Here is a 26177-nt window from a genome sequence, read left to right as displayed (position 1 = left end):
TTCATTTCCCTTTAACCCAACATAGATTCACTGACTTTTTCCAAGACAGCTTCACAACAAGCAAGAGAGAACTGTAAGAGTTACTAAAGGTCAGAGGGGTTGGAAACAGCTCCACTTACAAAGCATGTTTTTAATTGGATCCTGGCTATAATCCAGTTCAATGATTCTCAACCAGGGCAATTTTGCCCCTCCCTCCTAAATATCTGGCAATGTCCTGGACATTTTTGGTTGTCACAACTGAAGGGGGGCGGTGCCGCTGTAATCTGGTAGGTAGAGACCAGGGATGCTGCTAAACCTCCTACGATGCACAGGACAGTTCCCTACAAGGAAATGTGCGGCTACAGATGCCAGTAGTTTCAAAGTTAAGAATCCCTGTCTAGCCCCAAGGGCTGAGTTCTCATTCACCAAGTTTCCTTCGCTATCTGCACTCAGGCCATAGCAGCAGCCTTCCTGACATCCAGGAGCTATTCCTTTCCCAGCTAAAAGCTATAAAAGACTGTGCCATCTCTAGCCCCAACTTGAACACCACCCCAAAGCTCTGATCCCCAATCTAGGGACACTCCTGATGGCCTCAGGTCCTTATCCACAGAGAGACCCTGCTTCCTACATGAAGAGGAAGGCCTTTCCAGCCTCTGGGGCCTCAGTACGATCACCATGCCATCCACACCTTGGTTTCCATCCACCTCATGTAGGGAGGGCACAGCATATTGTCATCTGACCCCAACTTTACCCCTGCCACAATGAGCATTACCACGGTCCTAAGAGGAGGAGGCCAGGGTGTCTACTTTTTGGGTGAATAGGGCCGAGTGTGGACTCTGCAAAGGCCTTTCTCCCTCGATGCAAGGGAACACCACAGTTAAGACCTCCTCCACCTGAGTATCAAGACTCCCTCATAGGGAGGCAAATCAGCCCCTCAGTGATCCAATTAAGATAGCAGAGAACAGAGCCATAGCTTCGAAACCCCTTGGTGGCTAGACAAAGACCAGTCCATCCTGACTTAACTGGGGTGAGCACGAATCATTGAAAAAGACTAAAGGAAGACCAACTGTGGTCAAAGTCAAGGGCACTTAGAGGTCTATGTGCTGCAGGTCCAAGGTCAAGCAGTCAGTGGTAAGAGAAGTCTTTGTGGGGTAGGTGAGATTTGGACTCTGCTTTGAAGTATAGATACAGTTGGGATAAGTAGAGTCATTACATATAGGGAGATGATAACCCAAGGCCTGATTCACAGATAGGATTGAGTTGACGTGTGAGATCCAAGTCTATCCCCGGGTCCTTGGAGCCAGCAGGGTGGAGCTCCATGGGTTGGCCTTCATCACCTTTGTTCTGTTTGCCTCCCCTTCTCCACCCATCTTCACTTCTGGAACCAGGTGGCAGCACTCCTCCGGGCATCACTGCACCAGCCGTGCCTAGCATCCCGTCCCCCATTGGGGTGAACGGCTTCACTGGCCTCCCCCCACAGGCCAATGGGCAACCTGCTGCAGAAGCTGTGTTTGCCAATGGCATTCACCCCTACCCAGGTAAGAACATCTGGTAGCCCTTCCGCATGCAACACACTCCTCATCCATTCTCTGCATGCCCTAGCTGTTATAACAGGGAATGTGTGGCTCCCTGCCCTCTGTTCCTTGGTGGAACCCCAAATGTGATCAGGGAAAGCCAGCCTCCTGCCTTCCTTCAGGAAGCTCCTGATGGAAGAGAAGACAGATCCCTGGGGGTTTGTCAGTCTGATGGGTGAGAAAAAACCCCATTCCTGGGGCTCCCTCAGGGGAAAGGAGAATAGATGAGTTGTCCAGCTCATCTAGAGAGAGGCTAATAACTGCAAATTACTTGAGGGTGAATTTGACCCAAAAGAAGTGAGGGGATAGAAGCTAAAAGAATAATCATATTTAGTATTAAATAGGAAAAGCCTCTTTTGGGAAGGAAGTGGAGGTATATAGATTGGCAATCTGGCCAGTACATACCAGTTCGGTCCCTTGTTGCATACGGAACCGCGGTCAGAACTTTGGACAGAGGACCAGAACTTTGGACAGTTCCTGGGTCCTACCTTCATGAATTCTGGCACCCAAGAAGATCCAGGAGGGCTGTTCCTGATTAACTTTGTTCCTCTAAAATTTAGCAGTTCTCCTGTGGTAAGAGTGTCCAGTTGACTTTAAGCAGCTCATCTCCCTGGTCTTGAGGACTGGAGCTGGGAAGCTGGGCCCAAAGCCCGAGAGTAGACTGGCAAGAGGCAGCATAATAGCAATGAGGAGAATGCTGTCCTTCTTCCTGGAGGGCAGGGGATGAGGCCACAGAGTCCCCATAAGTACTAGTAAGTGCCCAGTCTATGACAGATGAAAGGGGGGTGGCCCAGAAGGAGGGCAGGACATGGGCCTATCTCCTGGGAGGTCAAAATCCAGTCAGGAACATAATATGCATCAACAGAATAATGAGGCAATAAGGCAGAGTAGACTTTGGTCAAGAGTGAGTGTTCTCTGATTTGAGATGCTTAAGGATTCCAACGAAGGGAGAGTTCTTTCATTCTGTAGGCTGAGGAAGCCCAACAGAGCTTCCTGAGGAGGCGCTCAGATCAAACATTAAGTACAGATGAGCAAGGAGCACACCGCTATGGAGGGGCTGTCCTGGCAGGGGCAGGGTGGGTAAGGAGGTTGGCCCAACTAGGGCAGAGGAGGTTCAGCCTTGGGGGGCAAAGTAGTGCTTCCCACTCCGGTTGCCCATCAGAATCTACTGTGTGGCTTTGTAAAACCACAGAAGCCCAGAGATTCTGATTTCACTGTCTGGAGTGAGGCCCAGACATCCATAGAATATAAAAGTTGTACCAGCAGCAGAGTACAAGTTGAGTGTGCCAGAGAGAAATAGAGGAGAATTTCCTGACTTTGAACTTGGAGTTGTTCATGATCCCATCTCAGTGCTTTTCCCACAACTCACCCCTCAGTGCATAGCGAAGAGACCAGAGAAGCCTAGAGAATGAAGTGACAGGGCCTGGAGGGGGATCTGGAGTGTTGTTTAATGGTGAAGGCTCCAGGCTGGGAGGGGCTTGGCAAGCTGGAGGTGGGAGAGAGCCCACCTATCTCAGGTTCTTGGGCTCCTCCTCACTCAGGCTCATGGGCTGGGAGATACAGTCCCCAGCACATCTGGGTGGTTTCACCACCCCCTCCCTCGCCTGCCCACAAGCCCATCTGGGTCTCTGGATTTTGACAAACCTGTTCCTTCCCCACCCCTACCAGCATCTGTGAGCTATTTCCCTCGTGGAATTTGGAAACGTTTCTCTCCCCCATTTGTAACAATCTGTCACATCCCATAAACAATCCCCTGCCAGAGCAGGAGGGAGGGATGGAGGGAAGGGAAGGAAAAAAGTAGTACATTAAAAAAATTAATTTACCATCTTTAAATGCAGAGTTTGGAGCTGCTGTAATGAGCGAGATCCTTCAAAGTGCTCATTCTTTGGCAGTTACTAATGAGGTCATTAAGCAGAGAAGCAGAGAGGGGTCTCAGAAATGCTTTTCTCCACTTCCTAGCCCCAGGGAGCATCTCTGCTCTCCCCTTTACTCATCGGGATCATGCTGGAAGCACACAGTGTGGCTTTTACTGCCACAAAACACCCCTGAAGGGGTGGCTCTCGCAAATGATAGGGACTGGTTATTTCTTGCCTGTGTCACGGTATTTGCTGAGCACTTGCTATGATCCTGGCACTGTGCTGGGGGAGCTGCCATAGAAGTTGTGCAGGTTATCTTTTGCACAGGGCACCAAAACTCTGCCCAGAGAAGAGACATCTTTTTTCTAATTGGCATAAAGGCATTCTGTGGCTGAGCAGCTGGGTAGCCCAAGAGGACAAGCAAGCTGTGGCTCTCCCTCCAGGGAGCTCAGGCTGGTGGAAGAGTCCGGCAGAGGGAGCAGGAGGCCACCTGCCAAACACCACCACTACTGCTACGTCACCACTGGGAGCTCCAGTGTCCACCGTGGGGGAACTAGAGGGATAGGGTTTTGTCCTGGACAACCCCAGGCGGGAAGGAGCCTGCATCCTTACCCATCTTCAGCTCCCCACTCTGGGCAGTGCCCTCCTGGGCCCAGCTCACATGCTACCATCGACATGATCTCTAAGGACCTCTGCCCCAGGACTTTCCCTTGCCCCCCAGAGACCCAGGAGCTATTGTTCTAGTGTAATGTTACTGAGAGGCTCAGGGAAGAGAGCTTAGAAGGGAAATTTGGGAATTCTTCCTGGTCTGCAGGCCCCAAAGCCTGGCACTGCCATTTAGCTGGCCTGGGTCACCAGGCCGATAAGCCTGGATGGTTTCCTTTCTGCCTCCCTGTGTTCTCCAGCTTGCCTCAAATATACTGAGGCTGGATCTGTCCCCACCCATCTCCCTGGGCCCCCAAGGCCAGCCCACTCCCACTTCAGTCATCACTGCCCTTGATCACCAAAGGCAGTGCCCACCATCGGTCCATGCTGCAGCCAGGCTTTTGCCCACCACATCTGCAGGCACAACAAAGGCAACAGAAGTGAACCAAGAAGTCCAGCGTCTCTGGGTTGCTTGCCAAATTATCAGCCTAAGGGCCCCTGCGCACTGGACAGTAGATGTCCCAGTCATGAGCTCAGGTGTCAGAAGGTCCTTGGTCTTCTTGTTCTTTGGTGTCTGTGGGCACCGTGGGGCAGATCTATTTGTGTGGTCAGTTCTGCTAAGGGCATGCCCAGGAATGAAAGACCTCTGTGCCTCGTGCAAACTCCCTAAGAATTTGGGAGGGGGTCCCTCTATTTGAGTAGGCATGGGTGGCCCAGGAAGAATGGCAGGATGAGGCCTCCATGCCCTTTCTTTTGCCTAGCTGGGCTCTGCCCCTGAGTCCTGCTAGGGATAAGTGAGGAGGAAACCACCCTCCTGATAGCCTCTAGCACGCTTGCCCGCTTTCCCACAGCCCTTCTCCAGGGCCAGGTCCCTCAGGTGTCTCCCCACCAAGCCCCTCATGGTCAAGCCCTTCTTGGTGTCTCCTTCCCTGCCCTTCCCAGCCTTCTGCATGAACCACACCTCTCACCCCCGACCCAAGCCAGCGGCAGCCTGCATCCCCCAGCCAGGGGAAACAGCTTTCCACCCTACCAAGGGCCCCAGGCTGAGGAAAGAGGAACCCGCATTCAGGGTTCCTGCCTCAGATGCCCTGCCCCAGGACAGAGACCACAGTGGCTGGGAAGGCGGTGCGGCTACAGCCTCATCTCCAGGGGTGTGGTGGGAGAGGAGCTGGTTTGGGTAGGCATCGCTGACCTCTGCCCCCTTGGCTCCCCTGCAGCGCAGAGCCCCACCGCCGCGGACCCCCTGCAGCAGGCCTACGCCGGAGTGCAGCAGTATGCAGGTCGTTAGTATCCACGCGTCCCCACGGTGGTCCCCCGGCTGTATGCACCTCCCCATGCCTGGGCACCGGTGCCCCCTACCCAGCCAGGCCTGGGCCTAGCACTGTGAGGGAGGGGGGTGCAGGGCAGGACGGGCCAGGAGCTGTGGTGGAAGGAGGGAGGGTTATGCTGACAGAGATCCTCCACCCCCGCCGGGCTCCCTCCCTCTCTGCAGGTGCCCCTGGGCCTTCAGGCAGAGCTTACCTAACCCTAACCCAACACGGCGGTGGTGGGTGGTCCGAACATGCGATGAGTTGGTGAGCCAGGCTAAGCTTTAACCTTGCTGTGAAGTGACTCATCTTTGAGGCCAGATTTCCCTCCCCCGTGGTGCTGCCAGGGCTGGCTTGTCCAGGAGCACCAAGCCTCCCAGCAGCACTGGGGTGAGGCCGGAGCTAGGTGTCACTGGCTCAGAAAGCACAGATGCCTGGGTTTGAGGGAAGGCAAGCAGTTTCCATCCCCCCGTCGTAGCCATACACAGGCAACAGGAGTGGGGCCCGAGCAAGGAGGACAGGGAACAAGGGAGGATAGGCGGCCCGAGGTAGAAAACAGGAGAGGCGAGCAGATGGCCTTGGGTCACTGAATGGGAAGGTGCTGAGCTACCGTAGGAAGCCCAAGGCCCGCTGTCAGCCACTCCCCTGAGCTCGGACACACACACACACACACACACACACACACACACAGCCAGTGTCCGGCCTGGTTCGGACACACACACACACACACACACACACACACAGCCAGTGTCCGGCCTGGTCAGGGTCCCTCCTTGCTGAGTTTAGGAGCCACCAGTGTTTCCCCTGAGGGTGATGGACCTTCCTGGCACCATGGGGACCTGGATAAAGCGGGCTTCTCACATCTGGAGTCCAGGGGAAGCTCTCTCCTTCATCTGCTGAGCCCCCCTGAGCCCCTTTGGGAGCCAGGCCAGGCTGAGGAGGGGGCTAGCCACTCCTGTCCCACCTCTGACCCTTTCCAGTTGAGTATAGAAAGCATCAGATTTGTTCAACTCAGCCCTCCGCCCCTGGGGAACCACCCATTGGCAGGATCCCAGAGGCCAAGCTCACACCTGGGGGGGTCCCGTCTCCCACACAGGCGCCAGCTGAGCGAGATTGAGGGTATGTGGCCGGAGTCAGTCGGGGCTCAGAGAAGGGGGAAACCTTGTGGGTTCCAGGTGGTGTGGGGCGATCCTCTCCAGGGCATTCTGATGTTTTTGATTATTCGTTATTGTGGATTATCCACACGTGGGTTGTCCACTGCAGATTAAACTCGCCTCCCCCATGCACACACCAGCGTGCGCGTGCACACACACACACACACCAGCGCACATACACAACTAGTCTTCCCTTTGCCGCTTCTCCTTCATTACTGCTGAAAACTGGCTTTGTCTTAAAAATGCATTTTTCCGCTGGTCTGCTTTTACTGCTCAACACTGAAATTTCTCTCTTTCTTCCTGCCTCTCACCCTGTCTCTCTCTGTGTCACTGTCACCGTCTCTTGCCTCTTCTCTTTGGCCCTCCAGCAGCTGCCTACCCTGCTGCCTATGGTCAGATAAGCCAGGCCTTTCCTCAGCCACCTCCAATGATCCCCCAGCAACAGAGAGAAGGTGAGTCTGCCAGCGGGGCTCCTACGCCTCTTCCCCCCTTCTCTCCCCAAAGAGGCTGCGCGCCTGGGCCTTTGGCAGGGGTGTTCCGTTGGCAAGGGGACCACATCTGCATTGTGTTGAGGGTGAGAGGAGCTGCGGGACGGTGAGAGGCAGTGCCCTCCAATCCAGGCGCGGAGGTGCACTGTCACGGGCAGCTCTGTAAACCCAGGTGGAGGGAGGTCAGGAAGGTGAGGTCCCGGAGGAGGCAGCGTCCAAGAATATCCCCTCCCTCGATGGGCAGCATTTGTCCAGTGGCAAGGAAGGGGAGAAATATGAATGGTCACGGCTGGGGTGGTGGGTGGGAGTGGGGATACCAGTTCATCAGGGACAGAGGTTGTGCTTTCTAGGTGAGAAGGAGAGTCAGCTGGAGCTCCCAGGGCAGGACTCCATGGGCAGGTGAGGGGATGGGGTGCCCCAGTGTAGGCCTAGTGAAAGAAGGGGATCCTGGAAAGTCACATCTGGAGGCCCTGGTGTGAACAGGGCAGCAAGGCCAGTGGGCCTCGGGAGGCTGGAACCTCGTAAAGAATCTGAGTCCTCCCATTCCAGAGTCCGGAGCCCCACAGGAGCTGGATAACAGATCCACGCTCAGGGGTGCAGGGATGCTCACAGAGCTCAGTTTGATGGGGTCCTGTCTCTCCACCCCGTGAAGAGGGTCAGCCTGCCAGTGAGGCCACCACACCTGCCCATGTAGCCCACGTGGCCAGAGGGTTCCAGTGGTTTCCTTATCGCTGGCTCGTAGCCCCTGTGGCAGACTCTCCCAGAGCTGTGGGATGTGGGCTAGTCCTGAAAAGGACCCCGGGGTCTGCTGGTCCAAAGCCCTGTGGTCAGACAGGCCCCGAACAGGCCCCAGAGCCTGGATGGTTGAAAGGCTGGTCTTTGAAGCAAACCCTTCTGGGTCTGACTCCCAGCTCAGCCCCTCCTCTCTCAGCCTTGGTGTCCTCACCTGTAAAATGAGGACAGTGATGATCATTCCCTAGAGGGGTATGAGGATCAGACTAGCTCAAGTCTGCCTTCCAAACTCCAGCAATCGCCTGCGGATTTCTCACCATGCACACAGCCCTCCCCTCACCAGTTTGTCACCCTCTCCAAAGTTGTGCGTGAGGCATTATCTTAGTTCACGTGCACCGGGCAGCTCCTGAGACCTGTGTCATCACTTCCCTGGGCCCATGAGGATGAAGCTGCAGGAACCCAGAGGGTGCATGGTGAGGCCCCCTGCTCACTCCTGCAGCCATGCTGCAGCCCCGAGTCACGCCTGGGCCCATTGGTGAAGTGGGGGTGGACGATGGCCCATCAGCCTGCCTCTGCCTGATGGTCCCCTCACTGGGCTGTGGCCCTGGAGCCTGCCCTGCCCCCGCCCTCCTCCCTCCATTGATGCCTTCCAGCACCACATCAGTCGGGTCAGGGCCACAAGCAGTGGGTCCAAGAGTCCAGCATTGCCTGTCCCAGGCCCAGAGCAGAGAGCTGTGCCCAATGGCCCTTACTGCTTTTGTCACCCCACTGGCTTCAGGCTGACCTGCCCTCACCTTGTAGTCAGTGCCCCCCCCCACACACACACGCACACACACCTCTGCAGGTCAGTGCTGCTCTGACCAACACATATGACAGCCCTTACCACTGTCCTTAAACACAGTCCCCCCATCTGCTCCCTGCCCCACCCCCTACCTCATACTTTGTACCAACCCATGAGTCTAGCTCTGAACTCTTTCACATACCTCTCTCCATCTCCGAGCAGCTTCAGCTACCCCCACCCCCATGCCCTGCTCTCTAGAGCAGACCCTGTGTGGCCAGTCCCCACTCCAGCCTCCCATCGGGCAGGAGGATCTCCCACTGTTGTCCCCATCCTCCCTGACGTCGGTGTGCTGCGCGAGCAGGCCACAGGGAGCAGTGAGATGTGAGCCTAGATCCCTATAGAAACACGCTGCATATGAGGGCGAGCTCATGGTGCCGGAAGTGGGGTCTTCGGGGAAATCTGTGGGGTCCTGAAGGATGAGGACTCCCCTCCAGCACATAGAGGTGGGGAGACGGGCATTTGAGGCTGGGAGAACAGCAGGAGCAAAGGCATGGGTGCTGCAAAGCCTGAGGTGAGCCTGGAAATGGGGTGGAGACAGGCTGAGAGTGGGTTGGAGCCAGACCAAAGCCGTGTCCAGTATTGCGGGAGGTATGAACAAGAAGGCTGTGCTCCTCCAGCCACGCCCGTAGTTAGCCTCTTTCCACCGTGGTCACCTCCCCTTGTGTCATGCCACTGAAACACCAGGACACACTGGTTGCTGGGCAGGACCCTCCTTCCAGCTCCCTTGTCTTTGAGCTGAGCGTGAAAACAGATGCCTGAAGGCCCTGAGGCTGTCTGCCCACAGACCAGCCCAGGTTACTGTGCCAGGGGCTGCAGTGTGGTCCAGGGCAGTCACTTTCTGTCTCTGGAGCTCCGTTTCACCCTTTGTCAGAAGGCTGGTTTGGACCAGATTGATCTCCAAAGTCCTGTGGTTATGCCACCTGGATGCTCTATAATCTGGGAATTAGGGTTCCGGGGTAGCCCCAGTAAGACAGTGTGTAGGCTCACTGTTGGGGGGTGAGGGGCAGGGGGCTGGAAGAGCCGTCCCTGTGGGGCTCAGCCACACACCATGCTGATGGGACTGAGCCCCAAAGCTCTACCCTCGAAGGCTCCTTGTCTCTTTAAGGAGAACAGAAAAAACATCCACACAAAGCAGCTTGCAGAACTTGAACTTGTAGGGAGGGCCCCAAGTTCAAGGCGGGTGTCAGCGTAGGTTGGAGGGGTGGGGGAAGTCTGGAAGAGTTGGGATGGGAGAGGAAGGGAGGCACGTGCTGGGGGAGCGGAGTAGGAGGAGGGGGGGAAGGCAAATGCCCCTGCCCCTAGAGAGCACCCCCTTCTGGCTGGAGAGAAAGCTTCCCAGACCTACCCGAGAAAGAGCCTCAGACTGCAGAATATGGGCTATGGACTCAGGGAGCCCCAGGAAGGGAGAGGGTGTGGGGAGGATCTGGGTGGGACCCTGGAGGAGGTGTGGATTAGGTGAGGCCTTCAAGCGGGTTCCTGCTGCAAGGGGACTCACATCTAGCTGGGGACCATCAAGGGACACATTCACAAGAGTGTGACCCAGTGAGAACCTGCCATGGTTGGAGGGGAGGGGGCAGGGCCACCAGAGCTTGGGGAATCCGGCCCTGGGACCCCTGGCAGTGGGTGAAGGAGCTCGCTTGCGCCGGTTCTGAAAGCGCCGTCAGCTGGCAGAGCCAGCAGTCCAGGGAGGGGAAGCCGGAGGCCGGGGGTGGGCAGGCGGTGCAGGGCAGGGACCAGGGCCGAGGAGGTCGTTGGTTCAGAGGGAGGCTTTGGTGGTCAGAGGACTCTTAGCTATCAGCTGTGAACCTCAAGGGGGTGCGGATAGGTGGAGGAAGGAAGTTAGGAGAGTGGGAGGGGAGAGGAGAGGAAGAAAAGGGCGGAGAGATTTCAGAGCTGATGATTTGCTCCTGAGCCAGGTTATCTGGCAGCCTCACGCGTCCCAGAGAACCAGGGTGCTGGCTGTGAAAGCCACACAGCAGCCCACGTCGGTGCCTTACGGTCTTCACTTTTAAGCTCCTGCCTAGTTTCTACCAGCCTCTGATCAGAACCTTGTTCTTATCCAACTCTTAGCAAGTGCAGCTGTTTCCTCTGCATGTCCTCCATAGGCTGGAAACAAACATTGAAATGTCCACACTTTAAAAGGTTAAGTTATCTGTGGCATACTCTATTTTAGATGGCAGGAAAAAAATGAAGGAGCTTGGAGAGATTTCCCATTCAAAGAGTTAAAATTGAGCATTTTGGTCATTTAAAAAGAAACATGTGAATCTTTAGCTATCTGCAAATTTCAGAAATCCAAAGACCTCAGCGGGGTTCAGGGTTTCTGGGGCACTGAGATGAATGATAGGTAGGTAGAGAGAGAGGAGGGCACAGACTATGGAGGCAGACAGCCTGGGTCTGGGTTCATATCCTGGCTCCATTGCCTACTAGCTATGTGACTTGGCAGGTGACTTAACTTCTCTGGCCTCAGTTTTCTCTTCTGTGAAGTGGGAATGACAACAGCCTCAGGGCTGCTGTAAGGATTAAGTGAATTAACATTCACGTAAAGTGTGTAGAGCAGCCTGGCATGTAATTCATGCTACAGAAGTGGCAGGGCTGTTACTGCTGTAATGAAACGGGAAGACTTACACCATAAGGCTCGTGGTACCCTGGCTTGTGGGTATCCCATCACGGAGCCTTGCAGTGAAGCCCCTTCTGCTCACCTAGCTTGCTGGAGGCGGTGGGATCAATCTTGGTTTCCACCTCCAAGATCAGGACTGACTTTAAGGTTCGGGGCAGCAGAGGGTAGGGCCGTTGGGAGACCAGATGGGAAGCAGGGGCTGCTGGCCACGAGGAGGATGGGGATTCCAGGCCCCAGAGTCCTGCCTCTGGGGGCTGACGTGAGGCTTCCAGAGGCCCCAGCACCACAGGCACGGCTGCCCTAGGGCAGTTCCCTCCGACGTCCCCTGAGCAGGGGCCCGGCAGGTCTCCCTACCCCTGCCTCTTCTCAGCATCTCCCCTCCATGACTGATCAGGCCTTGGCACATTCACCCCATTCACTGGTTGACTCCACCCCTGGAGCCCTAGAGTTGCAAGGCACCCTGTTATGGACCCATTTTACAGAAAAGGTCACTGAGGCGCAGAGAGGTTCAGTGACTTGCCCAAGGGCAGAGTGGAGACCAGAGTTCAGACCCGGGGCTCAGCAGCCCCCCCTTTTCCGTGGCCACTTTTGGATCTTGAATGAGACTCCCCCTCCTAACCTCGCCCCCACCCCTCCCTGCTGCCGCTGCCTAACTCGCTCACCTCTCCTCTGTCTCTCTCTTCCCCCACCCCGCCATCCCTCCTCCCCCGCCCTCCCCCTCACCGCAGGGCCCGAGGGCTGTAACCTGTTCATCTACCATCTGCCCCAGGAGTTTGGGGACGCTGAGCTGATGCAGATGTTCCTCCCTTTCGGTAATGTCATCTCCTCGAAAGTGTTTGTGGATCGGGCGACTAACCAAAGTAAATGCTTTGGTGGGTAAAGATAACAAACCAACTTCACCTAGGACAGGGTGGTGCTCGCACCAATTTACCGGTGTCCAACTGCTTTTAACCTGCTCCTTCACATCGGCCCCCACCCCCAAGTGCTCCCTGTGCCCAGCCTCCAGCCTCCACCTCTCACCCCTCTTCTCTCTTCTGTTCTTTTGGCTTCTTGGCTTTCTCTGCCCACCCCCCCCCCGCCCCATCCAGCCCCCCTACCCCCTGTCCCAGTCCAAGAGATAGTCTCTCCTCCCAGGCAAAAAGTTCCATTCCCACCGACTGAGAAGGGGAAGGGACCCACCTTGGGCAGGGGTGGGAGGGCAGGGAGCGGAGCCTGGCGACACCCATTCTCCCAGCGCCCTTCTCCTCTCAGGGTCACAGTGGCCCCAGGGTAAAAGCCAAGCATGATCCTTGGGGTGGGAGATCCGCCCAGCCGAGGCCCCTACCCCGCCGGCCCCGTGGCCTCCTCTGTCCATCTCTCTGTCCTGCCCCTGCCCCCGTTCTCTGTCTACCCTGCTCTTTGCTCCCCTCCTGCCATCCAATGAACCCTCCTCCCCCTACCCACCCCCTCAGGCCACCAGAGCCAAACTGTTGAGGAATCAGGAAGAGGAAACTGGTTCCTGCCCTCAGGTAGCCTCAGGTCTGAGCTTAGGTGAAAATCACATCTATTCAACAGCACCAAGTAATGGAGGAAGGAGAAAGGCAGGTGGATGCAAATAGACAAAAAGGAAGGGGAGGAAATTCCAGGCAGGGGGAATAGAATGGATGAGGGCATGGGGGCTGTGATGAGAAGAGTCAAAGGTCAGTGAATGAGGAAGCAGGAGGCTTTGGGGAGAAAGGAGGGTTCAGGGGAGACCAGCTGTGAGGGCGGGCCTGTGCTGGGGAGGGTTTCAGCCATTCAGGTGAAGATGCTTCATGTGGTGTGGTAGGTAGTGGAAGATGGTGGGAGTAACAGGATGAAGATACTTCTGGTAAATTCTCCTGGGCAGGGTGTTAGATAGGAGACGAAGGTTTGGGAGGATCTAGGAGTATGGTTGTCATATAAAACACAGGATGCCCGGTTAAATCAGAATTTTGGATAAACAATGGATACATTTTTAGCATACGTATATCCCAAATATTATGTGTAATATGTCCCATGCAATATTGGGGATATACTTATACTAAAAAAGTAATTCATTGTTTACCTGAAATTCCAATTCAACGGGGCATCCTGAGTTTCAATTTGCTTCCAACCTCCTGGAAACGCACCTCATCCCCACACCTCTCCTCTCCACTCCTCCTTAGCCCCTCTCCCACCTCTTCTGCCTCCATGGGAGCTTCTTTCTGGGGCCAGACCCACTCATGATTCCCCAAGGATTGAGGAGTCCAGTCCCCAGAGCTGAGTCAGCCAGAAGCTCAGAATCTCCAGGTTGACCCCCAGATTCTGGGGCTGTGAGGACAGAATAGGATCTTGCTTTGGCCAGGGAACCTGGGTCCCCCCTTGGGAGTGGGGAAGGGGAGAAGGTACAAAAATGCAGAAGCACCAGGAAGCACATGTTAAGGAGATTCCAGTTTGGAGACCAGCTTTCCAGGACCAGGAAGGGCTTCAGGGTGGAAAGCATGTTCCCCAAGGCAGTCAAGGTCTTTGCACATTGTCCTTTCCCCTCTGGCAGCTGCCACTGACAATCTGTGGCATTTCAGTGGCACAGAGTTGCCCCAGCAGCTCATTTCTCTGGGAGATGGGAAAACAAGGCAAAAGGAAAAGACCAGGTTGCACCCCTCCACTGTTTGGTGTTTCTTCTGACGAATTACATTATGTATGTAAAAACGACAAACTGGGGATCAGCTGCCTTTGCTCTCTAAGTAAGCCTCAGATGTTCCATAAATCAGAAGAAAACTGTGAAGAGCCCAGAACATGCTGGGCCCCCGGGCTGGAGTGCGTTTGACTCCCTGGAGTCAGCCCCGGACTACCCTTGCCATTAGCTCATTCAAGTTTTCCAGCAAAGGCTTTCGCCCTGCTGCTTCTGGGAGTCCATCCCCACCTACCTCTACTGTGGCTCTTTCCTCTCTTCCTGAACAAACATCTAGCGCTGAACATCCACTGGCCTTGAGAAAGGACAGGCTCCCGCCAAGCTGGCTGGCCCAATGGCTCCTCCTTCAGCCTCTTGGGTTCCCTCCCTTGCTCTGGCGACCGAGCCTGTGCAGCTCTCCCCAGCACACACTCATGGGCAAGTTTACTCTCTGGGCCTCGGTGTCCTTATTTGTGGAATGGGGATTTCAGCAGTCAGCTCTCAGCAGTGTTGTGAAGGTCATACGAGATGGTCCATGTGAGGGACCTGGCCAGAGCGGACCCTCAGGAGGTGCTAGGGTCCCCTTTATTCCCCAAAGGAAGGGCCATTTTTCTGCACACGTGGTCCTCTGTTAAAGTGAACTCCTTAAAGGCCCCGCTTGCTCTTTATAAGCATAAACAGAATCTTTCAGAGGCCGTCGTGAACATATGTGCAGCACAGATGGTTTCTGCATTGGAAGACGGGCTGGAGGGCCACCAGGAGGGCATCCTACCTGCACATACTCCCACGGTCTGGAAGGCAGGAATCTTCTCGGGAGTGGGAGGAATGGGGCAGGGGTCTCTGGGAGAAGGGACACAGCCCTGGAAACTGTGAACGTGGGAGATGGTGCCTAGAGCCTTGCCGAGGGGGGGCCAGCAGGGGAGATGCTCCTTGCCCTGACTGCTAGCCAGTTAACAAAACTAGTTCAGGAAGAAAAGTTTCTTGAGCCCGGAATCCTTCCCAACCCCCAGGCTTCCAGAAACTCAACCCAAAGGCTGGGCTTCTTCCTTCCTCCAGGACCCTCTCTCTCCCTTTACACCTCCACCCTAGACAGCATCTCCAGCCGTTTTAATCTTTCTCCCATCTCTTCCCCACTTTGCTCGTATTTGTTCTTTTGTGGGGGGAACTGTCACCCACAGTTCGGCTATCTTGTCCCAGGAGGAAGAGAGGCGTTTAGTTTGCCCACCCTCTTTAATCTGGGCGAGAGCAGTATAACAGATGCACCATTCACACATTTGAAAACTGCTCTGCTGACAGCTTGATTTAGTCATCAGTCAGAGAAGTTGGTGGGGAAGGGATGGGCCAGGAGGGCATGAGAGGGGCAGGTGGAAAGATGACTCACATTGATTTCCAGCTACGGATAATCAGAAATCTTTCCTCTGTGTTTTCGCCCATAGATTAACACATAATACATAGATGTTGGTTATGTTGCCCTGGGCCCATCTCTGACCAATCTCATTCGAGCTCACATGCTGCCACTCTTGAGTACACTCACGTGCGTGTACACACACCCCTCCCCCATCTTTGATGACGCATGGCCTCAAGAGAAAATGCACACAAATGCAGGAAGGAGAAAGAAAAGAGGCCGGTGGAGGCATTGTCTGGGGCGGAGGTAAAAGGGCCACCACACAGGGAGAGTAAGGGAGGGGTCACAGGCAGGCCCAAGGTACCACAGACAATTAACCAAGAAAGCAGCTTTCTACTTCAACGGAGTCTGTACACCTATCCCTTATATATCTAATGGCCATTTGGAGACAAGCACCCCAAATGAAGTGCATTTGCAGGATGGCCTGGGAACTTCGCCAAGCTTAGTTTCATATATTTTGCAGGATCTAAGTCCATTTTACAGGAGAAAAGGCTTCTAAAGTCAAATAAGTTCCAGGAAATACTAGGTTAAACAAAGCCATAAAGAAGAGAGAAGTTGGGGTGGTATAGGGATGTTTTTATTTGTGAATGTGCCATGAACTGTCCCAGAGGGGCCTGGCTGTAAATTTGCTTGACCACCAAAGGCCCTTTCTCAGGGAGCACCTTTTAGGGCCATTTTTGGGAAATGCTGATGTAGTCTATAAGGAGATGCATTCGAAGTTCCAAAAGGTGACTTCTAAATCAGCTTTGGGAACCTAATCCGTTCCCACCTGGGAACTGCTTGTTTCAGAAGGTGACTGGGAGCCACGGATGGTTCTATATCCTGTCCTGGGATATTGGGAGGAGTGAACACGTGAAAAGAACTTCTGCAGTCTGTAGTACACGGAGAAGGCGCTCAGCTAACTTTCGCTAATAGGGTCAATTTGTACTATTATTGCTATACCATTATTAGTGTTAGAGGGATTCACATCAATGGGCGCGTGCTTAGTCCGGGGCAAGAGCCCCTGCTCCCAGGGTGGAGTTTTACTAAATAAAAGGATGGTGCAGACGGCCCCTGGGAGCGAGATGGCGGGTTAATGTGAGCCGGTGTGGACTGGCCCCGGTGGCCACCCGGAGCCTGGCTGGGGGCAGCCTCGGCAGGGACGGAGCGGGAGGAGGGGCGGCGGGGACCCTGCCTCTGCCCTGCCCCGCGGCCGGGCGGCGCTCGAGAGGGGGGCGGCCGGAATCGGCGGCGGCGAAGTTCGCTCCGTGGCGCCTCCCCTCCCTCCCCTCGCACTCCTCTCTCTCCCCAGGCCGGCACCCCGTGCCCTCCCGCTGCCAGGCCCCCTCCTGTCAGGGAGGACAGTGTCCAATAAACTCCTCCACCCGCAGGTGTGTCCGCCCTCTCCCACCGCAGGCGGGGGCTGAGGTGCCGGGGCCGGCGCGGGTGGGGGGCGGGCGCCTCTCCGAGCCCCGCCGCGCCGCGGGCGCCCCGCCTGGGGGAGAGGGCACGCGGGACAGCGGCGCCGCCCAGAGCCGAGGTGGAGCCGGGGCGGCCCGACCCGGGGCCGCCTGGGTCGGGGAGCCGGGAACCTCGGCAGCGCCCGCCCCGGGAGGGGCCGCAAGCACGCGGGCTGTGGGGGGCACTAGGCCGGGACGGGGGCGGGGCCCCCAAGGGGAGGAGCCTTGAGCCCCGTCCCCGCCCGGAGGCGCGGCGGGAGCGGGGAGACACCGCCGCCCGCCCCGCCCTCGGCCCCCATGGACCTTCTCCGCCCCCGCCCCCTCCCGGCCGGGGCGGCCCCGTGGAAACCCAGGCCCTCGTCCCTCGTGTCTCGCCAGGCTTCGTGAGCTTCGACAACCCGGCCAGCGCGCAGACCGCCATCCAGGCCATGAACGGCTTCCAGATCGGCATGAAGAGGCTCAAGGTGCAGCTGAAGCGGCCCAAAGACGCCAATCGCCCGTACTGAGTGCAGGCGGGAGCGTCCCCCGGGGGAGACCAGGACTCGCACAGGTAATCGGGGTCGGCCGGGGCGCGGGGACGGGGGGCTGGGGAGGTTGATACCGGACGGACCCGCCGCCTCCCCTGACCTCTGTGGGCCGGATGGAGCCTCGCTGTGCCTTGGACCCGCTGCGCCCGGCTCGACCTGCTCCTCGCCCGGTGCCTAGGGGGCAGGCGCAGAGCTGTGGTCACCCCGTCAGAAATGGGTATGACCATCCCCCTGCCGCAGAGCCAAGAGGAGCAGGAGTGAGGGAACCGGTGTGAGAAGGTCTACACCGGCAATTTTGTTTGCCAGAAAACCCTGGGGTGAGCAGATGGCAAGCTCAGGGCTGGGAGAGTTTGGGGGAGGAGTAGGCCCTGTGGGGAGCTGTAGGCCTGTGCTGGGGCCTTCTCCCAGACTCCCTGGCTCTCCCCTCCCCAGCTCTCTTGCCTGAAGGGCTGGTGGCTTTTAGACACTTGACCCCTTCACCCCTTCAGTTCCCCGCAGCTCAGTCTGGAGAGGAGGGACAGGACTTTTCAAAGGGAACTTTACCAAAAAGCAAAAGAGGATGGGACAGACGCTGAGGAGGGTGATGGTACGGGACTGGGGCCACTTACCCCGCCCTCTTTACAGAGACCATGATGAGTGCGCAGGTGTCACCTTTCCCTTCTCTGTCTGGGTCCTGCCTTACAGCTGAAGGCACAGAGTAGGCCATTCCTCTTCCAGGCCACGTGCTCCCCTGGGTGAAGCAGCTTTCTGGGGAAGGGGGGAGGGAGGAGATGTGCCTGGCCATCAGAAGTCCACCCCCAGCCTGGTTTCTCCCATTGAGGTGCGCTCCACCCGTCCCAGCTCGTTCACAGTCCAGGGCCAGGCTGCCCAGTCCTCCGCTGCTTCAGCAGTACTGTGTGCCAGGTACTGTTAGGTACTCAGCATGAGTAAGACTAATCAGGATCCTTGTCCTTAGCAGGGGAGGCAGACAACAAACAAGGACAGGATCAAAGAGTAAATTGTATAGTGTGTCAAAATTGTTGGTTACAGTTACATCAGGTAGTCAGGGTAGGCCTTGTTGAGGAAGTGACATCTGAGCAAAGATCTGAAGAAGGGGAGGCAGGGAGCCACGCCAGGGTTTGGCTGTTCCCTCCGTCCTCGCGCCGAGGGAACAGCCAGTGCACAGGCTCCAAGGTGTGGGCAATGCGGTGTGTTCAAGGACCAGCAGGAGGCCAAGGTGACTGGAGGAGAGCGAGCACGGTGGGGTGTAGTGGCAAAGGAGAGCCCAGAGGTGAGGAGGGCCACCTCGTGTAGGACCTACAAGCTGTTGCATGGACTTTGGCCTCTCCTCAGAGATGGGGGGCTGCGGGGGAGCCATTGGAGAGCTCTGCACAGAAGAGTGATGTGATTAACTTGTATTTCAGGAGGCTCGCTGGCTGCCATGTTGATAGATCGTAGGGCCCAAAGCAGAGGTCTAGCGCTGGGACCGCTCAGTCCAGGGCGACAGCAGTGGGTGTGGTGTGAGGGAGTTGGTGCTGTTTGTAAGGAATTAGAGGGGATGTGAGAGAAAGAGACATCAAGGATGCCGCTTGGCTTTTGGCCCGATTAACTGGAAGAGCAGAGTTGTCGTGGGCTGAGATGGAGAGGGTCTGGGAGAAAGGTGAGGCACGTGACAGTTACACATCCGAGTGGAGGGTCGGAGTCTGGAGTTTGGGAGGGAGGTCTTCAGCTTCCCAGTCTCCTCTCAAGTCCCACCGCTGCCAGCAGGACCCCCTTCATCCACGCAGGAGCAGCCACACTCACCTTCTCTCAAAGAGGGTGCTTGAGCCTCTACTCGCCGCAAAGCTAGAATAGCAGAGTCCACCTCTCGTGCTTCCTCAGTTCCTGCCCCTGTCCGCCTTTGGTCTGTGTGAAATGCACACGCACGTGTTCATTCAGAGCGTGGGCACTTTCCTGTGCCAGATGCTGGCTCAGTGCCGGGATGCCGAGATGCATGGTCACCGTGCTGCCCGCGTGGAGCTTCCAGCTCTGTGCTCACGCCGACAGGGTGGCAGCCAGCCAATGGGTACATTTCCATAGGAGAAGAGGGACGGTGCAGTGAAAGCCGCCCTTTTGTGACGTGGAGCACTTTTTCTTAAACAGGCTTAGCTCTGCCACGAAGGCATGACCTGGGTCACGGTGCTTTCCCTCTGGGCTTCCATTTCTTCAGTGATGAAACCCAGGCATTGGAGCCATCAGAGGACTTTTAAGAAGGCGGCATGCTCCAGTGTCAGGCCCTGAGATTCTGAGGGGCCCCTGTAGGTGTGTTTTGTGGCTCCCCCCAAAACAGCTTGTCTTGGCCTCCTAGACCTTGATGCAACTAAAACCCCAAGAAAGGAGAGAACATCTAGGTCAGAGAAATTCCCAGATGAAGGGGGGAGGACGGCAGACTTGTGGTTTGGGGCAGAAGGTAAGAAGTGGCCCTCAGGGTAGAGCCAGTTAGCGGTCATGATTGGGGAGGGGGCTTGAGAGGAGTGGCTAAAAAACAGAGTGGTTCTTCCACCAGGGAGTACAAAGGCCAGAAAGATGAGAACCACCAGGGAGTACAAAGGCCAGAAAGATGAGAACCACAGACTTTCACACTGCGCTTACCATGCAAGAGACTGTTCTTGTAGGTGACAACTCTAAGACATAACTATACTTGTAGCTGCCTATAAGGTAGGTAGTGTCATTATTCCCATTTTATAGATGGAACAGAGACAGATTAAGTCACTTGCTAATCAGCTACCAAGCAGTAGAGTCATGATTTGAAGGGGGAGTGGTTACTTCCAGAGGCTGAGCTCTTAACCCCTTCAAGTAAGGAGATGGATAAACCCCACTCTGCTATCTTCACCTTACCCCTCCTACCCCAGAGTGTCCTGAATATCAGAGGGGACACATCAGGACATCTCATTTCTCTGGGGTCAGCCATCTGACTAGCCCTCCACTAGGCAGTCTTCTAAAAAACTGTGAGCTCGCGTAGCTCCTACAGTAAAGTTGACCTTCCAGCTCCATTCACAGGATTTTAACAAATGGTGCATTCAGGTTCCCAACCCAAGACTGTTAGAGGGTGTAACAGAAGGCAGGTGCCATAAGGCCAGGCTCGGGGAGTGCCGTGGGCAGTGGCTGCTGCCAGTAAGAGAGGGAGGAAGCAGCCCGCAAAGGCAACTTAAAAACTGCATGATTTTACAGGCCAGCAAAGGATGTTTACAGATGCTGGGTCCTAGTTGCTCGGAAGGGCGGGGCTCGCCTAAGCAGGGGCTCGGGGGCCATAGTTAGGTGTGAAGAGGCACCGGGAGGGTGGTCTCATGGCCAGTGGTAAACACAGAAGGCAAATAGGTGGCCAGGTCAGAACTGGAGTGAGGGGGTTCTGGGAAGGAGAGGGCCCCTGGCAGGGCAGCCGTGGGGAGGGGGAGTGTGGCTGGGCTTTGGTTCCATAAAATGAGGCCTGGGTAGGGTGGGGTCTGCGCACCCTGATGGATGGGAGTGTGGGTTCCGGGCTTCATTGCTGCCCCTGCCCCTCATCTTGCGCTAAGATGGGAGTTTCTCCCAGAAATCTTTACGGGGAAACTAAGAGGAAGGAAACAAAGGCAGGGAAAGTGGGCAGAAACACGAACGTGGCCAGGTCCAGGCAGACACCCAAGTCCCTTGTTCCACCTCTGGGCCCAAGCTGAGGGCGGGCGCGCAGGCATCCGGCTCTTTGGAGGGAGAACCCTCTGAGTGGTGTGTCTGACTCCCTGGGGGCCCCGTTTCTTCTGGCCCCTGGGCTTTGGTTCTGAGTGTGCTTTTGCATAGCGTCTGCTCTGAGCTTTGCAGGCACGGGTGCTTCGGGTCAGACCTGCCCAGTGCTGGGCTGTGGCTTTGGGCCTGGGCCTTCTCTGGCTAGAGGCCAGCTGTGTTTAGGACCTGGCATCTGAACTGGCTCAGCTTGACCATAATTTCCTCACCCAGGTCATGAGGTGGGGCTTCCCAGTCCTGATTCAAGCTCCCCTACGCCGGTCGGTGACTCTGTTGCCACCTCTAGGGCTGTGCTCGGAGAGGCTCTTCCAGAGGGTGGCCAGGCAGGGGTCACTGCAGGCGGAGGTGCCACTGCTCCCTAATAAAGAAAGTGGTCAGCAGTGCATAGGTAGAACCCCAGGGAGCCTCCTTAGCGGCTGAGCGAGTTTAAGAGAGTGTTTGTGTGCTGGGGGCCAAGTGTGTGTGAGAGATGAGTGGGTACGAGAAGGTTCCCTAGATGGAGATTTGGGGCGGGGCTGTGTGATATTCAGGCTTGAATCCCCAGCACTGGGCAGTGCCAGGCACTGAAGGGTGGCTGGAGGAAAGCTGGCAGCCAGCAAAGGAGCACAGTGGAGTGGGGAGGAGTGGGCGTCCCAGGACTGGGTGCAGGTGTCCCTGGGTCGCCGTGGCTGACACCCGATGGCCCTGCCCTCCACGCCGTGAGGCTTTCGGGATCTTGGTTGCCCCACCAGGGATTGAACCCGGGCCCTCGGCAGTGAGGGCACAGTCCTAACCACCGGAGCGCCGGGGAATTGCCCCCTCCTCAGTTCTTAGGCCTCTTCTCCCACCCCAAGGGCCCGCCAGTTGTCTCTCCTGGGTGGTGGGTCTAAGGGCTTTCTTTCTGGAGGGGCTGGAGATGCAGACGGGCCTTGGTGGGCCCTGGTCTTGGTGAGGGAGATCTGCTGTGGGAAGAGCAGGACGGGCAGGCAGGGCAGGGCTCTGCAGAGGAAGAGGGGCGGGGGGCTCTTCTGAGAAGGCAGAGCTGGAGGCCGGGGTCAGGCTTAAAATAGTCACCTCTCAGCTATTTTGCATCTTATCCACAGTGACATGTCATGATCTCAGGCTTCCCTTCCACACTCCCTGTAGGAAAACACAAAGCTGAGAGTGGAAGCCGCTGCGTGTAGAAGCCCGGTGCATCGGAAACCCCTGCAGGCTCTGCAAGCCTGGTGCACAGACCCGGGGGCTGCAGGGGAGCAGGGACTGGGAAGTGAGCTCAGGGGTAACCGTGAGGAGGGCGTAGGGCTGGGGGCCCCCGGTGCCCTGGATGGGGGCAAAGGACCCCAAATGATGAAGCGTGCTCCAGACCACTCAAAACGGAATAATTGGATGATGCTTGACAGAGAAGGGAGCTCAGCCTCCACCACTTAGGGCTCCATTAGTGAAGAAGGCAGGTCGGGGCTTGTGAGATGGGTCAGTCTAGAAAGCTGTACGTGGAGGGGTATAGAGTATGAAGGAATGGAGAAGGGGGAGGTGGAGTGGGGGAGGGCAGCAGAGCACAAGTGCCAGCAGCAGAGAGACTGGGGAAACAGGGCCATAGCCCGCCCCTGTCCAGTGGAGTCTCCTGTTCCGTATGACCAGCCCTGCAGGGCACCCTAGTCTTCCACGTGGCCGTTTCCTGGGTCAGAGCTGCAGAGCCGTCTAAAGGCTTCACGTGCCAGGAAGCAGCCTTGCTTTGGCCACGTGGGCCACCTTGAGAGCAAAGCAGAGAGAGTAAGGCGATCATGAAATAAAATCAGTTGTGCCAGGATGTGTCTGTAGAATTCTGAGAACGTTGATGTGATTTACTCTAAATCTCAGAACTACAAGTGTTCATTTTCTGAAGGCTCTGAGGAAAGAGGGTTGAGGCAGAGTGGACGGGGAGAGGCTCACGACCTCATGCGGTGGAGGCTCTTTTGGTGGAGACGCCCTTCTCTGGGGATGGCGGCCACGGCGGGACGGGACAGGGCGGGAGGGCTGAGTTGCTGTCTGCGTGGACTGTACTGGGCAGCAGGGTGTTTCGTGGATGGACCCCACGGATACAGCAGTCGCCTTAATCAGCCTCTGACCCACCCGGCAAATCGGGGCCACCCTGTCAGGCTCCCCCTGCTGGTCCACAGGCTGAAGCCATGGAAGGCTGGGGAGGCGAGGAGAGCTCGGCACCTGGGGGGGAGAGAGAAAGAATCAAGGGTGGTCGGAGGCAGAGAGCCTGCTCCCTGACCTGCTTGCCGGCCAAGGTGGTTTGAGGGGCTGTTTTATTTTTTTCTGGCCCCCTCACCAAACTGCCTACACCCTCCCTCCTCTTCCCAGCGCATGATGGATGCCCTTAGTGGCCCTGTGTGAGGTTCTGCTACTGTTCACGGTGTATCATGTGTCTGCACAAACAACCGTGTGTGCGTGTGCGTGTGCGTGAGTGTGTGTGTGTGTTGACGTGCCCATGTTGTTTGTCTGCCGGCTTCCTCCATCCTTTGAGTTTTTTTCAGTTCTCTTATGATTTGACTGCTGTTCTGTCATTAGAGCTTTTAGATCGATACTGTGGTCTGGTGCTGTATAAATATTTTTCCTTTTAATTTTGTTTTAACTTCTTCCTTGCCCTTCTTCACCCTCAACCCGACTCTCCCTGTCCCACCCCCCACACTCCCCGACCCAACCCCCCCCCTCCCCCCTTGCCCACACTCTCTTGTCCTCTCTCTCTTTCTCTCTCTCTCTACATATATAAATATATATATAAATCTTTTCTTCTTTTGTCATTCAATCAAATTCCAACAACCCAACCAGGGCCAGTCAAATCCACCACAGTCTCGCGCTGAGCTAGGAATAAAGTTCACGTAATCACATGAGAGTGGAGAAAACAGTCCCCCATCCGTAAGTTCAAATCAACTCAAAGTTCACAGTGTGACATGATGGCGTCATGTAACAAGGCTAAGAATCGGTTGCATGACAATTGCCGTCAAGTTTCGTGGAGGTGCTGTGATTGGAGCGTTTTTCTTGGATGTTGTATCAGTTGATGATTGGCCAGTCATGATCACACGTGCATTTTCTTGACTTTTGTGCTGCCACAATCTTTTTTGCTGTGCTCATTTTCGTTTCGTTCTTGGTGCTTGCAGTGGTTTTACTTTCTGTTGTTTGGTTTTTCTTGTTCAGCGTTTTTTATGCTTCTCTAGATGTCACATAGAGAAAAAAAACAAAAGAACAAAAAAATAGTAAAAATAAAGATGAATTCCCGAATTATCAGACATGGGATCATTTAACTGTGCAAACCATTATTTTTTTTTCTTAAAAATGAGGAAAACATCTTAAAAGTATCTATGCGTGGTTGATTTACTTGCACTTGAAAATATTGTGATTTTATTTTTTTCTAGAAATTTGGGGGCCTTTTTCAATTGACACTTTCCTAGGTCTGGTCTTTTTCCAGTTAGGCTATTTTAAATCTCACTTCAAAAGGAAAAACAAAAAGAAAAAAACAAAAACAAAATCTCTACAGTAACAGAATGATAAAAAAAAAAAAAAAATTCTAAACCAAAAAACTAGAGTTCAAAGCCCGGGGCCTCTGAGAGAGAGCCCGGTAGCAATTGTAAGGTTTGTATTGTAGCCACTTCTGCTAAATTAAATGTGGGGAGGGAGGTGGGGGCCTGGGAGTTGGGAGGGCTTTTTGGTCGGTTTGGAAAAAACAGTACTAACAAAAGCAAAATGCACTTTTTTGTTTACAACTGAAAAAGGGTCCTTGACAAGTGTTTTTTAATTTTATTATTATTTTATTTGGTGTTGTAATTGTTTAGATTGCTGTGTACGGTTTGCTGTTTGTTGAATCAACAGTGTGAAAAACCTGCCAGCATGGATTGATATACGCATGACGTTGTCCCCTCAACTGGGGGCTTTGCAGTTCTAACTCTCTTGATGTAACCAGTCACCCCCATGTATAAGTGGAAGCTGCTTGCTAGAATGGAGACGAGTCTCATTTGTTAATTCACAATGATTAAGCATTTTCCTTCTGATTCTAGTCGGATCATGATTTTTTTTCTTTGAAATGCAAAACAAAACACCAAAAAGCCACCATTCAAAACAAAAATCAAGAATTGTCTGAGTTAATTTAACTTTGATGATTAAATCCGTTCTGACTTCTTTTAGGTTCTCCCCATCCACTTCCTCGAAGTGCTGAATTTCCTCTAAATTCCCTGGCATGTATGAGAAAAATATTACGTGTGTGTGTGTGTGTATGTGTGTGTCTATGCATATACATACACACATATCCATGTATATCCACATATGTGCAGGTGAATATATTCTACACATATATCCAGATATACATATATATACATAGCCTCGCAAATAGTGACCTTGGGAAAGAGGTGGTTGGCTTGGAAACTGGGCAAGAATTCTGCAAAATTCATGTCACGGATCTTGGTGGGGAGTGGGCTGGGCTGCTAGATTTTTGCTATCTTGTTTGCTAGGCTTCTGTATACATATTGTATCTGGGCTAGATCCCTTAGAGATCAGTTTAATGATGAATTCATATCCCACAGTCCCAAATTCTTCCCTTAGATCTAGCCGTCCCCCAATCCAGAACTCTAAAGGAACCCAAATCAAAAACCCTCTCCCAACAACCAAACCTCAGCTACAACCATCACCACTAGACCTCCCAGTGGTTTCTTACTCTGAATAGAAGAGTCGATTTCTTTTTTATGTATCATGATCATGACTAATTCTCATACTAGTCTCTCCCGCTATCCCCCAGAGCTCCCGCCCTAACCCCCGAGGCAGGTTCCTTTTGGTGTTTGGATGCATTTTGTGTTTCCTCTCTTGGCTTAATCAGCCCTGATTTTCTTCATTTTAGGGCAGGATGCTGAATGGGCTACATTAAAAAACAAACCTCTCTCTCTATATATTTATAAATGAGAACTGTTGGATGACACCTTTGACATATCAGCCAATATCAATCAAGCTGAAGACTCCAGACACCCTCTGTGACTGTCACATTTCTTCAAGGAAAGTATAGCGTCTATGGAGTTCAGAGGGCACGTGTTTGGGGGAAAAATGTATATGACATAAAGAAGAAGAAGATGAAGAAAAACGAGAAAAAAAGAAAAGGCAACTTTAAAACAAAATAACTTGAGACAAGGTGGGGAGGCTGCAGGGCTGGGAACCGGGAAGGGCCACTGCTTCCCGATCCCTGGGGCTTTTCCAGCCCATGGGCGCCTGAGGCAGGCTGGGGT

At 54.7% G+C, this 26177-nt stretch overlaps 1 protein-coding gene across 14 annotated transcripts in view; it reads left to right on the top strand.

Moving 5' to 3' along the window:
* The window catches only part of CELF4 (CUGBP Elav-like family member 4), a 299458-nt gene extending 273484 nt beyond the window's left edge, over positions 1-25974 (top strand). For 5 of the 14 annotated variants that reach the window (XM_060119055.1, XM_060119058.1, XM_060119054.1 and 2 more), the window contains exons 8-14: positions 1368-1517; positions 5272-5337; positions 6884-6967; positions 11922-12005; positions 16540-16618; positions 17066-17237; positions 25799-25974. In XM_060119055.1, the coding sequence (XP_059975038.1) occupies positions 1368-1517; positions 5272-5337; positions 6884-6967; positions 11922-12005; positions 16540-16618; positions 17066-17237; positions 25799-25825 (662 nt within the window). In that variant the 3' untranslated portion in view covers positions 25826-25974. Of the gene's footprint in view, positions 1-1367; positions 1518-5271; positions 5338-6883; positions 6968-11921; positions 12006-16539; positions 16619-17065; positions 17238-23742; positions 23797-25798 lie in introns of those variants that run through there. The other 9 variants (XM_060119060.1, XM_060119057.1, XM_060119051.1 and 6 more) reach the window with 5 other exon arrangements.
* The last annotated feature ends 203 nt before the right edge of the window (positions 25975-26177 follow it).

Source organism: Mesoplodon densirostris, chromosome 15 (assembly GCF_025265405.1).
Source record: "Mesoplodon densirostris isolate mMesDen1 chromosome 15, mMesDen1 primary haplotype, whole genome shotgun sequence".
Taxonomy (NCBI): Eukaryota; Metazoa; Chordata; class Mammalia; order Artiodactyla; family Ziphiidae; genus Mesoplodon; species Mesoplodon densirostris.
Note: the sequence above shows the minus strand (reverse complement) of the source record. Positions and strands in the feature narration are given on the sequence as shown.